This window comes from Molossus molossus, unplaced genomic scaffold, assembly GCF_014108415.1.
Source record: "Molossus molossus isolate mMolMol1 unplaced genomic scaffold, mMolMol1.p scaffold_m16_p_1, whole genome shotgun sequence".
In the NCBI taxonomy this organism is placed as follows: domain Eukaryota; kingdom Metazoa; phylum Chordata; class Mammalia; order Chiroptera; family Molossidae; genus Molossus; species Molossus molossus.
Window position 1 is genome coordinate 5,328,161 of NW_023425344.1, and position 12,983 is coordinate 5,341,143.

The 12,983-nt window shown below is 59.1% G+C and overlaps 1 protein-coding gene across 1 annotated transcript in view; it reads right to left on the bottom strand.

The window, feature by feature from the left end:
- Positions 1–904: 904 nt before the first annotated feature.
- The window catches only part of SLC2A9 (solute carrier family 2 member 9), a 121,973-nt gene continuing 109,894 nt past the window's right edge, over positions 905–12,983 (bottom strand). Inside the window, exons 12-13 of the mRNA XM_036278121.1 lie at positions 12,527–12,654; positions 905–1,159 (exon numbers count right to left, since the gene is read on the bottom strand). Coding sequence (XP_036134014.1) covers positions 905–1,159; positions 12,527–12,654 — 383 coding nt within the window. The remainder of the gene's footprint in view (positions 1,160–12,526; positions 12,655–12,983) is intronic.

The window sequence follows — 12,983 nt, forward strand, 5'->3', positions numbered from 1 at the left end:
GCCGAGCCTCGGGGTCTCCGAGGGGGCCTGAGAACAGTTCTGTTCCTCTGGGAGCCCTGGCCAATGCACGTTCTTTCAGAGACGTTGCTTCTGGGATTGGCAAACATGACGCCCACGTGTGGTAGACGTCACTCATCGGCCACGGTGCCCTTTCCCACCGAGCCTGTGTTCCGCTTGAGTCATCCTGAGCGTTGCTTGTGTCCTCCCTGTTGAAGAGTTCGATTTGCAGGGCCTGCCCCGCCCACTGGAAATTCACTCCTGACAACTGCCTCTCTGGGTCTGCCGCACACTGACCCTCTTTCTGTTCTCTGCCACTCAGCCGGTGAAGACCTCCCAGGGCCGGAGGTCTCGCCCATGGGGCAGAGATGAAGAAAGGCGGAGCGGACGGCAGGGTTGGTACCAGGCTCCCCCGAGCCTGAGGTCCACAGGGCAGAGCCAAAAATGGGCACCAGGCATTTACTAGGAGGCAGGAAGAGGCCTTCACCTGAATTCTGAACACCTGCACCCAGGACTGAAGCCAAAGGCTCTCTGGGGATTCAGAACCAGCTCATGGACACCATGGTGGAGCAGGACTTCAACCACGGTCAGGGGTGCTCAGTGCGTCAAGTCCCGTGCAGACTGTACTGTGCTCCTTTGAGAAAGCGTCTCGGGGCTATTTTCCAACTTCCCTTTGGAACCACGGGCTGCGGCGTGAAGAAGGCAGGCCATGGTCTGTATAGAAGAACTCTGGGTCTGCTGACACGTGGGGTGCTCCTTCCAGCTTCCAGAAGAGTTTGGGGGGTTCGACCATGCATAAATCCCAGATGGATGCAGTGGTAGATGGGCAGAGGTTTATTTTTAAATACTTAATATTGTGAAATGTGTAAGGGAATCTTTGGTTTTCTGGAATGGCGAGGCCATCTGCTTAGACAATCCCATTTTTGACATCATTGTCCAGCGTGGAGGAGGGGTCTGGCCCAGGCGTCTCGGTGTTTTTGTCATCAGTTTCAGCCGAGTCCGTTTTCTCCACTGGTGGGTGTGCCTTGTTCCTTCTGGCAAACGCCTGGCTGATTTCCGCGTAGGTTCTGTTTTTGGTCTCAGGCAGGACGAAATATAAATACAGAGCTCCTGCGAAGCAGATTCCCGCGAAGACCAGGAAGCAGTAGGTGTCCAGGCTTTTCTGTGGACAGGCAGAGAAAACACCGTCAGACAGTCATCGCAGACTGGCCCTGAAATCACCTCTGAACAGACTGGGGTTTGTTTTTAAATCCTCACCCGAGGCTACTTGTGCATTTGTCTTCAGGTAGAGTGGGAAGGAGGGAGGGAGGGAGGGGTGGAGGGAGGAAGGGAGAGAGAAGCATCAGTGTGAGAGAGACACACTGATTGGCTGCCTCCTGTACAACCCCAACCAGGGCCAGGGACTGAACCCCAACTGAGGTACATGACCTTGGCTGCAATCGAACCCGCGACTCTTTGGTCCATAGGCTGATGCTCTAACTGCTGAGCTAAACTGGCCAGAGCTGAACAGACTGTTTTTTTTTTTTTTTTTTTTAATCTTCATCCGAGGACATTTTTCCATTTTTTGTACAGACAGAGTGGGAGGGAGAGAGAGGAAGAGAGAGTTAGGGAAACATCGATGTGAAAGGGACACATCGAGTGGCTGCCACCCGCACGACCAACCAGGGCCGGGGACAAACTGCAACCGAGGTACGTGCCCTTAGCGGGAACCGAACCCGGGTCTCTCCGGACCGCAGGCGGACGCTCTAACCGCTGAGCCAAACCCGCCAGGGCTGTTTTTGTTTTTTTTTATTGATTTTAGAGAGAGAGGAAAGGAGAGGAAGAGAGAGATAGAAACATTGATAAGAGAGAACATCGACTGGCTGCCTCCTGCACGCCCCCTCACTGGGGATTGGGCCCACAACCTGGGCATGTGCCCTGGCCAGGAATCGAATTGGCGACCTCTTGGTGCAGGGGTCGATCAACCACTGAGCCACACTGGCCGGGCCAGACTTTTTTTTACAGTCCCCCAGTCCTAAACTGGCATCCTGGGTAAAGCCCTGCGCTCGGGTGATGCTCGCTCTGTAGCCAGGTGCCTGCCGTGCGCGCGCGTCGACACGAGACGTCTTGCACGAGGCAGGAACAACGCAGCTTCGCGCCCCCGTGGCGAGGAAAAGGCGTCAGTCTTTATTTTGTCTTTGTCTTAGAAAAGTAGGCATACGAACGTCATGAAAGCCAAGTGTAACACCACCTAACATTATCAAGCTCCTATCCGCCGTTAACCACGTTCTCCCTCCCCCGATGTACACAGGAGGAGACTGTGACATCGCAAGGAAGTGGAAGTCCCCATTCGTAAGAGAAACACTGACTCGGCGCGCACACATCCGTTTTCCTAATATGCAGAAGACACCACTCCCTGACGGGACTCGCACTCAGCCTGTGCCGATAAGAGAGACCAGGACAAAAGACAAGTGTTGACTGTGCCTCTAGCTCATGTGCCCTGATGATAGCACCTAGTGCTTGGACTACAATGACCCTGCCAACTGCACTGACCCTGAGCCTCGCGGCGCCCCCGTCACCCCTGTAGTCCCTGTGTCCCGCAGTGCCTGGCTCGTGTAGTTGCTCAGTACGTGTTTGTGACGTGAAAAGCTTTATGGGTTCCAGCTGTTGGGGCTGCGACTTCTTCATGCAATAAACATCTGTGCATTCAAAGATAAGGTGACGCTGTCTTCAAATGATACTTTGCAAGCAGCGATGTCTTGATGTTAGTCACTTCCATGCTATTCTTTGATTTGACATGTGTTTTTGGAGTATGACCTAGGGCTTGAGAGCTTGATCTTGGGATCACGTCCCAGACCCACCTTTTACAGACTCCGAGGCTCTTTGGGCCTCCGTTTCCGTAGCTGTAAAATGAGGATAATCATGGTATTGACAGGGTGGTTGGGAGGATGGAAGGAGATACGCCCTTTGGATACACAGAGCGGTTCTGGGTGTAGGAGAGGTTTCATACCTGGGGGAGCTCAGCTCTGAAGGCATGTACCTCCCGCCTGTCCACAAAGATCCGTGGGCAGTTGGGGAGGAGAGGGTGGGCTCTGCAATCAAATCCCGGCCCCACTGTTTACACGTCGCATCCACACTTAGTATGCGCCCTTCAGCCAGAACCTCGGTCCACTGACTGGAAACCCCCCATTCCTACACGGTGATGCGAACCACACATTGTTTTGAAGATGAGAGGAGATACAGCCAGCTTGGTGCTCAACATCTCCCCTTGCATGCTGAACGGGGTCTGATATTTCAAGTCTCAAATGGAGCCACTAAACGGGCCCCCTCTCTGGTCTGCCCCAGCTCGGTCGATGGCACCTCCGTCCTTCCATCTGCCCAGGCCACCCAGAAACTTAGAGGCAGGCCCGGCCCCTCTTTCTCTCTCACATCCCCATCTGATCTGCCAGGAAATCATGTTGGCTCCACCTTGAGATATTTTCTGAATCTGAGCCCTCGTCACTGCTTCTTCTGCTATCATTTTGGTCCAAGCCGCCTCCTCCTGCCTGGACTGTTACCACAGCTTCTCAGCTGATTCCCTGCCTCTCCCTGTGTCCTCCTTAAGACTATTCTCGAGAAGGAAGCCAGAACCATCCTGTCAAACAAAGGAAGGAGCCTGTCACTCTTCTCAAAACCCACCAGGACCCCCTCAGTCCCACGAAGCGAAGCCCAAGTCCGTACCAGTCCTCCAAGGCCGCTGGCCATGTGGCCCCTTACTTCTCTGAGCTCCCCCTCCCTCTCCCTCTCTCTGCTCCAGCTACACTGCCTGCACGATATTCCTCCAATATCCTGCCCCAGGATCTTGGCGCATGCTGCTCCTTCTCCCGGGAATAACATTTGTCTAGATGTCTGCACCTCCTGCTTTCTCACCCCCGCCTTCATCTCAGCTCCCCGGCCGCCCTCCCAGAAAGTTCCCTGGCTCCTCAGCTCTGCATTTACCTTGTGTCATGGCTCTTCAAACACACGCCAGACCCCAGCATCACAGGCTTAATTACTTTTTTTTTTTTTATCCTTACCCGAGGACATTTTTCCATTTTTTGTTCAGACAGAGTGGGAGGGAGAGAGAGGAAGAGAGAGAGAGAGAGAAACATCGACGTGAAAGGGACACATCGAGTGGCTGCCACCCGCACGACCAACCAGGGCCGGGGACAAACTGCAACCGAGGTACATGCCCTCAGCGGGAACCGAACCCGGGTCTCTCTGGACCACAGGCCGACACTCTAACCACTGAGCCAAACCGGCCAGGGCTGTAATTACTTCTTTATTAGCTCTCTCCCCCACTAGGAGGTAAGCTGCCCAGGGACGGGACACAATAGGTGTCCACCAGTGTTTATTGAATGTGTGGGTGCACTGAGGCTCAGAGGGGCCCCCCTGCCCCAGGCCACATGTGGGCCTCTGCCACCCACTTGGCTTCTTTTCCCAAGAGACTCGATGGGCATCGCTAGGATTTTCCTCACAATTTTACAGAATTGAGTCACAAAACCCTCAGGCCATTGCGGTCGCCCTGGGAAGAGGCTTCCGCCCTGCTCAGGAGTCTCCAGGGCCAGGTTCTGGGAAGGCCAGGCGAGAGGGTCCACCTGCTGGGCACAGGCTCCCCCTCGGTGCCCCATGAAAACTCCGCTGGGTCTCCCCTTGTGGTGCCCACCCCCACAGAGGGACGGAGCTGCAGCAGACGCGCATGCGCCCCGCCTACACACCCAGATCCCCGGAGCCCCAGCGCGGGCCTGCAGGCACCTGCTCCCGAGGAGGGGCCCGGACGGAGGAGGCCGGCTGGTCAGTGCGAGCAGAGAAGGGCTCAGCGGAGTGAGCGTGCTCCTGCCCGGCACGGGGCTCAGTCCTCACGCGTGCTCCTTCGCTGCCTTGGCGAAGCCGGCCTCCTCGGTCCTTCTTCACGCGGCAAAGGTCAAGGGCGGTCACGGTTCTTGCCTGGGGCTGCGCTGCTGGGACGTGGCAGGGCTGCAGGGAGGCTTGGGCTGGGAGATGAGCTGGGCAAGCCTCCCGCGGCCAGCAGCACCGTCCACCTCCTGTCGACTGGCCCGGCGTCCTCACCGCCCGGGACCCAGCTCCGCGTCCCCACCGCCCCGGGGAGCCAGCTCTGCGTCCCCACCGCCCGGGGAGCCAGCTCCGCGTCCCCACCACGGGACCCGGCCCCGCGTTCCCACCACGGGACCCGGCCCCGCGTTCCCACCACGGGACCCGGCCCCGCGTTCCCACCACCGGGGGACCTGGCTCGGCGTCCCCACTGCCCGGGGAGCCAGCTCCGCGTCCCCACCACGGGACCCGGCTCGGCGTCCCCACCACCGGGGGACCCGGCCCCGCGTTCCCACCACGGGACCCGGCCCTGCGTTCCCACCACGGGACCCGGCCCTGCGTCCCCACCACGGGACCCGGCTCGGCGTCCCCACCACGGGACCCGGCCCTGCGTTCCCACCACGGGACCCGGCCCTGCGTCCCCACCACGGGACCCGGCTCCACCGCCCGGGGGCAGAGATGGGAAGACCCAGAGAGGTGAAACTATCTGGCCAGTGTTTTGGGGCTGAGAGGCAGAGCTCATTCAAATCTGGAGTCTGACCCCAGAGCCCGCATCATCACACTATATGCAGTGATTCTCAACCTGTGGGTCGCGACCCCTTCGGGGGTCGCACGACCCTTTCACAGGGGTCGCCTAAGACCATCGGAAAACACGTATTTCTGATGGCGATTCATAACAGTAGCAACATCACAGTTATGAAGTAGCAACGAAAGTAATCGTACGCTCGGGGGTCACCACCACATGGGGAAGGGTATTACAGGGCCGCGGCGGCAGGAAGCTCACACTGGCTGAGCGTTAGGCCAGGAGAGAAGAGAGAGATCTGGCCAGAGCGTCAGCAGGAGAGGAAAAGCCGTGGCCACCCCAAGCCCAGGGGCTCGAAGGGAACGTTGGGCCAGCCCCGCAGAAGCGCTGAGGGGCCGGTGTGGACGGAAGACACCCAATGGCTAGGGGCTGGCATTCCGCTGCTGCTGGCCGCCGAGGGCATGTGGTGGAGGGGGCCCGGAATAGTTCCACACCGGCCACCCTAGCAACCTGCACGGCTGCCAGCGCGTGACCGTTTCATCTGGGAAGAGACGTGCTCGTGCGCAGCCCCGCCTGGGTGCAGCATGTTGCAGACGTTACCTCATCCGCTCCCCAGGGCCGCACTGTGGTCCAGACGCTGTTATTTCCTTCTTCAGGAGGACGCTGAGGATTCGAGGGGCTCTGAAGCATGCCCAAGGCTGCCCGGGGACTCGCGGGAGTCGGGACTCACACAGGTGTGCCCACCGGGGAGCACATGCCCTCCCCTGGGTGTGGGTGGGCAAGCGACGCGTTCCTGGGACCCGGCAGGGCTCCCCAACAGCAGCTGGGAGGTAGGGCTTCTTCACCTCCTCTCAGGTGAGAAGTGGAGATCAGATGGGTGAGCGATGTGTCTGTGGCCGCCCAGCTGGGGAGGCTGCACCTGGATTTGAACTTGGCCTGATCGGGAGGCCGTTGTCTCGCTGCTGTACCTGCCCCGCTTATGCACATCCATTCAGTGTCGTCGGTCCTGCGAAGCACCTGACTCGGAGATGTACCTGCCCCCTCCTTCCTGTCTCCTCGTTCACTCCTAAACAGCTCAGCAATGCCCTCTGATCCTGGGAAGTTGTCCCAGTCCCCCAAAGCGAGGGTTGGCGTGAGAGCACGGCCCAGCCCCCCTGAGCGAGGGGCTGTCTGTCTGCCGTGGGAAGGACCCTGCCGGGACTCAGCAGACCTCAGTTCTGGGTCAGCCACCAGCGCACTCAGCTCGTCACGTGACCCTGTGGGCGCCCACACCCCACCTGTCCTTCTGTCCCCCACTCATACACCACACGTGACCACATGCAGGGATTTCTGGGAAGCATTTCCATATCCACAGAGCTCAGTCCACAGTGCAAAAGGCTCACATCTGGCTACTTTAAAATGAAAAGTATCTACTCAGCATCAAAAGGCCACACAGAGAGGGCCCCAGAGTCACAACTTAGCTCTCCGAGCAAAGGGCAGGCGTACCAACAGGTGTCTCACAGCAGGGGAAACACCAAACAGTGCCCACAATTCTCATCCCTCGTAGACGCAGCGGGATGGAGCCTCACACCCGGCACACCCGGAGGACAGCGGGATGGAGACACACACCCAGCACAGCCAGAGGACAGCGGGATGGAGACTCACACCCCGCACACCCGGCGAACAGCGGGATGGAGACTCATACCCTGCACACCCGGCAGACAGCAGGATGGAGACTCACACCTCGCACACCCGGAGGACAGCGGGATGGAGACTCACACCCCGCACACCCCGCGGACAGCGGGATGGAGACTCATACCCTGCACACCCGGCAGACAGCAGGATGGAGACTCACACCTCGCACACCCGGAGGACAGCAGGATGGAGACTCACACCCCGCACACCCCGCGGACAGCGGGATGGAGACTCATACCCTGCACACCCGGCAGACAGCAGGATGGAGACTCACACCTCGCACACCCGGAGGACAGCGGGATGGAGACTCACACCCCGCACACCCGGAGGACAGCAGGATGGAGCCTCACACCCTGCACACCCGGAGGACAGCGGGATGGAGACTCACACCCCGCACAGCCGGAGGACAGCGGGATGGAGACTCACACCCCGCACAGCCGGAGGACAGTGGGATGGAGACTCACACCCTGCACACCCGGAGGACAGCGGGATGGAGACTCACACCCCGCACAGCCGGAGGACAGCAGGATGGAGCCTCACACCTCGCACACCCGGAGGATAGTGGGATGGAGACTCACACCCTGCACACCCAGAGGACAGCGGGATGGAGACTCACACCCCGCACACCCGGAGGACAGCAGGATGGAGCCTCACACCTCGCACACCCAGAGGACAGCGGGATGGAGACTCACACCCCGCACACCCGGAGGACAGCAGGATGGAGCCTCACACCTCGCACACCCGGAGGACAGCGGGATGGAGACTCACACCCCGCACACCCGGAGGACAGCAGGATGGAGCCTCACACCTCGCACACCCGGAGGACAGTGGGATGGAGACTCACACCCTGCACACCCGGCAGACAGCAGAATTGAGCGTTACAGCCCGCACACCCGGCAGACCCCTGCAAGAGCAAACAGGCCGACAAGGATGGGACCACGACAGGCGGTACAGTCTTCACACATCGGCAGGTTGCAAACAGCTCACGCACTCGGGAGAACAAGTTGGCATCACCCAGCTGGGGGTGCACTGTGCACCTGTGACCTGGTGATTCCACTCCTGAGTGTCCACACTCTAGGGCCGTGCTATTTTAATTTAAATTGATTAAAGGCTCAGTTCCTCAGTGGCACCAGCCGCAGGCCAGGTGCTCAAGAGTCTCACATGGCCAGGGTTTTCCGAGGGGCATAGCAGAGAGCCAGCATCCCCATATGTCAGAGATCCCTGGGTGCTGTACCAGGATATTCACGGCCGCACCCTCATAGAGCAGAAAATGCGAAGACTCGGGTGCTCATGGAAAGGGGACGGGACGAATAAGTTGGAATAGGCTCACACAAAGGAATACTACAGAGCAGTGAAAAGCAGTGACCTGTAGCTGCACATATCAACATGAATAGCACTCAACCCCGACTGGGCAAGAACAGGCACAGAGTACCTTCAGGACGACTGTCTTTATACAAACACAAAAGGCCTAGATAGTCCCTGGCTCATCATGGCACTTTCTTCATAAAAGTATGTTGAGTGGATGGATCAATGGATGAAATCAGAGGATTTGATGGAGATGCATGAGCATAGGAAAGGTGGTCCAAGCTAGATTTCCACCGTGTGATGAATCCCAGTTCTTCTGGTTAGTTTCCACTCCCACCACCAGAGCTGGCCCCTGGTGACAGCCCAAGGTCTCGGACGAATCAGGGCCTAGACCACCAGGCAAACACTGATGGGAAGTCGCTGTCGGACGAATCAGGGCCTAGACCACCAGGCGAGCACTGATGGGAAGTCGCTCTCGGACGAATCAGGGCCTAGACCACCAGGCGAGCACTGATGGGAAGTCGCTGTCGGACGAATCAGGGCCTAGACCACCAGGCGAGCACTGATGGGAAGTCGCTCTCGGACGAATCAGGGCCTAGACCACCAGGCGAGCACTGATGGGAAGTTGCTCTTGGACGAATCAGGGCCTAGACCACCAGACGAGCACTGATGGGAAGTCGGGAGCCGTATCCTGCCACTCCGATTCCAAAAGGAGCTTTAACAGGCAAGGCTGCTCCACTTGATGAGCAGAGAGGACCTGGACCATCAGGGCGTTTCTGGGGGAAGCAGGGAGCTTGGTGACAACTTACATCTCTGTGGCCCTCAAGTCACTGTCACATGTACACTGAAGATCTTGTGGAGCCGCCCAGGAGCCTTTACGGTAGACTCAGTCCTGTGACTGTCCGATGGTGGCATTTCAGCTCGACACGCCCTGCTGGAGGCCACATGACAGCCCTGCAGACTTCTCCCCTTCGCTGCCTCCCCGGTCCCTGCTCTCAGAAGTGGCACGGCGTCCCCCATCGCTGAGGGGGACACCTGACACCACCTTTCACGACTCCCTCCCTCTCTGCCTGTTTTGCTACTGTCCTGAGGACTTGGCCCTGAAGCATCCTTTTTCTTTCTTACAACGGGTATGTTGTTAATCGAGACAGAATTTACATACAGCAACTTCCGCGTTCAGTTCGAGTTTGGAGGAAAGCACACTCCGGTGCCACTAAGTCGAGGTGCGGTGCACTGCCACACTCCAGAAAGTTCCTTGAGCCATTTCCTCCCCACCCCCACCCCACCCCCACACGCCCTCAGTTACCCCCTGTTCTGGTTTCTATGGCTCAGCGTCCATTCTGCCTGCCCCTGTCCCGAATCCAGTTCCCCTGGGCAGCCAGACTTCTTTAAAAAGCACGGAATGAAGCATGTCTTAGAATCACGCAGTGGCTTCCCGGAGTCCGTGGGAAACCCCAACCCCTCTCTGGCCTTGATGTCTTAGGGGACTTGGCCTGGGCCTCCCTGTCCTCCCTCAGAACTACGTGAACATCTCAGACCCTTGGATGCTCTGTGCTTGCTCAGGGCTCCTGCGGGCCAGGTACACCCCCCCCACACACACACACACCTGACTGCTCAGGCCGTCGGGAACCCACTCGACCGCCTCCGGTGAAACACAGACTCTTGTCCCGTGAGGGTTATGTCCGTTCTCTCCTGAGATGTTAGGGCAGGACTGAGCCCGTGCTGTGAGCTGCCTGGCTCCCGGTCCGGCATGAGACACCAGCGAGTGACGTTCTCTCCCTCTCTCCAGCCCAAGGAGTACCGCCTGCCGTCCAGAGAGGCCAGGGGATGTGTGTTTGTTCCTGGACCCCAGCGCCCTGGAGCTGCCTCAGCTGCCCCCCCCCCCCCCCCTTTGACAGGCCTTTGGGATAGGACCGGATATTTTTCAAGTTGAGAAGTCATTTCTCCCTTCCAGATTTTACTGAGCCCAGAGGGAGTTTTCTAACTCTGGGCAAACAGTTGCCTGTGATTTTCTCTGCACCTGAAAATAAGGGTGTGGCTGTCAGAGGCCGAGCGGTCTCTAGGTTTTACAATGCACAACCCAAGGGACGCACTGACCCTGGCCACGGTAAAGGCCAGAGGACAGGGAGCCTATGGCTCAGGGCAGAGAGACAGAGTGACATAATCTCCCCCGGGCTCAAGGCAGCCCACCAGCCCACTTGGATCACCTAGCAGGAGGGGGGCACGATGGGGGGCGGGAGGGGAGAAGTCAGGCTTTGAGAGGCGACTAATCTTGGATCACTCAGCTGGACAGGGACAGGGTCAGCTCCCGGCATTTACGTGGACTCTTTAGGGCCTAGCCCCTCGTCCCAGCTGACCCTTAGGACTGTGTGGCAGGACGCGACCTTCATGGGATGAATAATGATCAAGGTAGCGTCTGCGGGCGGACGCTGGGCTCAAGCCCGGACTCGTTTCTATTTGGTTTGAGAGCCCCTGCTGCAAGATGCGGGCACTTCTCTCATTTTCTAGACACGGAAGTCACACTCCAAGGGCCACCAGCTTCAGACGCAGCCTGACCCGCTGAGCAACACAGCCAGGGTTCAAGGTCAGGCTGTCGACCCCGGAGTCTGTGCAGTGTCTCCCGTGTGTCCTTTGTGTCTCACACGGTACCTGGCAAAGGAGGACAATCAGAGCAACAGACAAGCACAGCAGCTATTTACCAAGTGACTCTGCACTGGAGACAGGGCCAGCGTCAGAGGTGCTGCTGGGCCCCAGGCGCAGAGCATACCGGGCACGTAGCTTCTTTGGAAGTAGTCCAGGGAGCACTGGTGAGGGAGGGACTGGGTGACCAGCTGTCCTGGGTTGCCCAGGACCAAGGGCTTTTCTGGGAGGTGGGTCCCCTAGAGACAGCCCTGGGCAAAGTGGGACGACTTGGTCACTCCAGACAAGGAAGGTGTGAGTTGAATTGTGATCTTCCCCCAAAGGAAGTTGCAGCCCTAACCGCTGGTTCCTGTGCATGTGGCACTGTTTGGAGATAGTCTGCAGGTGCCATCAGATTAAAATGAGGTCATACCCGGCCGGTGTGGCTCACTCTCTCTCTCCCCCTTCCTCTCTCTCCTCCTTCCTCTCTCTCTAAAATCAATAAAGAAATTGGAAAATCACAGGTTTACAATAGAAACATATTTCCTCCTTGTTCTGGAGACGGACAGCAGTTCACGCTCAGACCCATCGCTTGGCCTGTACAGCAGAGCACAGGCCCCAAGACCCGTTTCCAGCGGTTCCACGGGAAGGCTTGATGCCCTCCTGGCAGGTGCCGCAAGACCCATGCGTGCCCGGGGTTTCCTGTCCCACACGGAGACCAGCCCCACCCTCAGTTCCCCGTCGTCAGCCTGCTTCCCCCCACGTCCACCAGCGGTTCCGGCAGACGGGCTCTGCGGCTGCGATTCCCCCTGTTCTCCCAGCCCCAGGCCCCTGCCCATGTTCCTGCGTGGCTCCCGGGGCTCCAGCCGGGCGGCGCCCTGCTGGACGTGAGCCAGCTGGCACGGAAGCGACCCTCCTCGCGATACGTTGCTATGCGGTGTGCGACTGTGCAGGACATTTGTCTAACACGGGGACGGACACGTAGCAAAAGCGAAGAGGAGGCTTCAGGATTGAGACTCTGCCCTGGTTGCTTTGCATGCCCTCAGTGACGGGAGGCTTGCTCCCTCCGACGCAGCCCTCGGCATTTAGGGGCGGCTCCCAGAAGGTGCGGGAGGGAGGGAGAGGGTTGAGGGGGGAGGGAGAGGGTCGAGGGGGGAGGGAGAGGGTTGAGGGGGGAGGGATGAGGGAGGGAGAGGGATGAGGGGGGAGGGAGGGGGTTGAGGGGGGAGGGAGGGGGTTGAGGGGTTGGGCCAGGCACACTTCTCCCTTTCTTAGGCCAAAGCTCGAGCTCCCGTGGAGAGAGGGGCAGCCCCTGCTCTGCGAACCAGCCCTCGCTCAGGCTGCCGACCGGGACCCTACCTGGATGAACGGGAAGAGGAGTCCCACGGCGAAGTTGGCCAGCCAGTTGACGGTGCCCGCCACGGTGAAGGCCGCCGGCCGCTCGGACTGCTGGAAGAACTCGCCGGTCAGGACGAAGGGGATGCCGCCTGCGGTCAGAGCCAGGGCCTGGGATTAATCACCCCGAGGGGAGGCCATGCCGCCAGCACCCCCTCATACAGCGGGGGCCCTCCTGGGGCAGCCACTCTGCCCGTGAGTGATGGCCCGGGAGTGGGTGCCAGAGGCGCCGCCCGGACTCCTAAGGGTCTGCAGCCCTCTCCGACCTGCCTCCTCTGGACCAGAGACTCATCCCCTCCGGGCTCGCCCAGAGCCCTCCGAGTCCACGGCGGCTCGGACACGTGTCGATTCGAAGTCTGAGGCAGCGGACGTTTGCCGAACACACCGTCTTAGGGACGCTTCTCATTTCATCTCTGGAGTA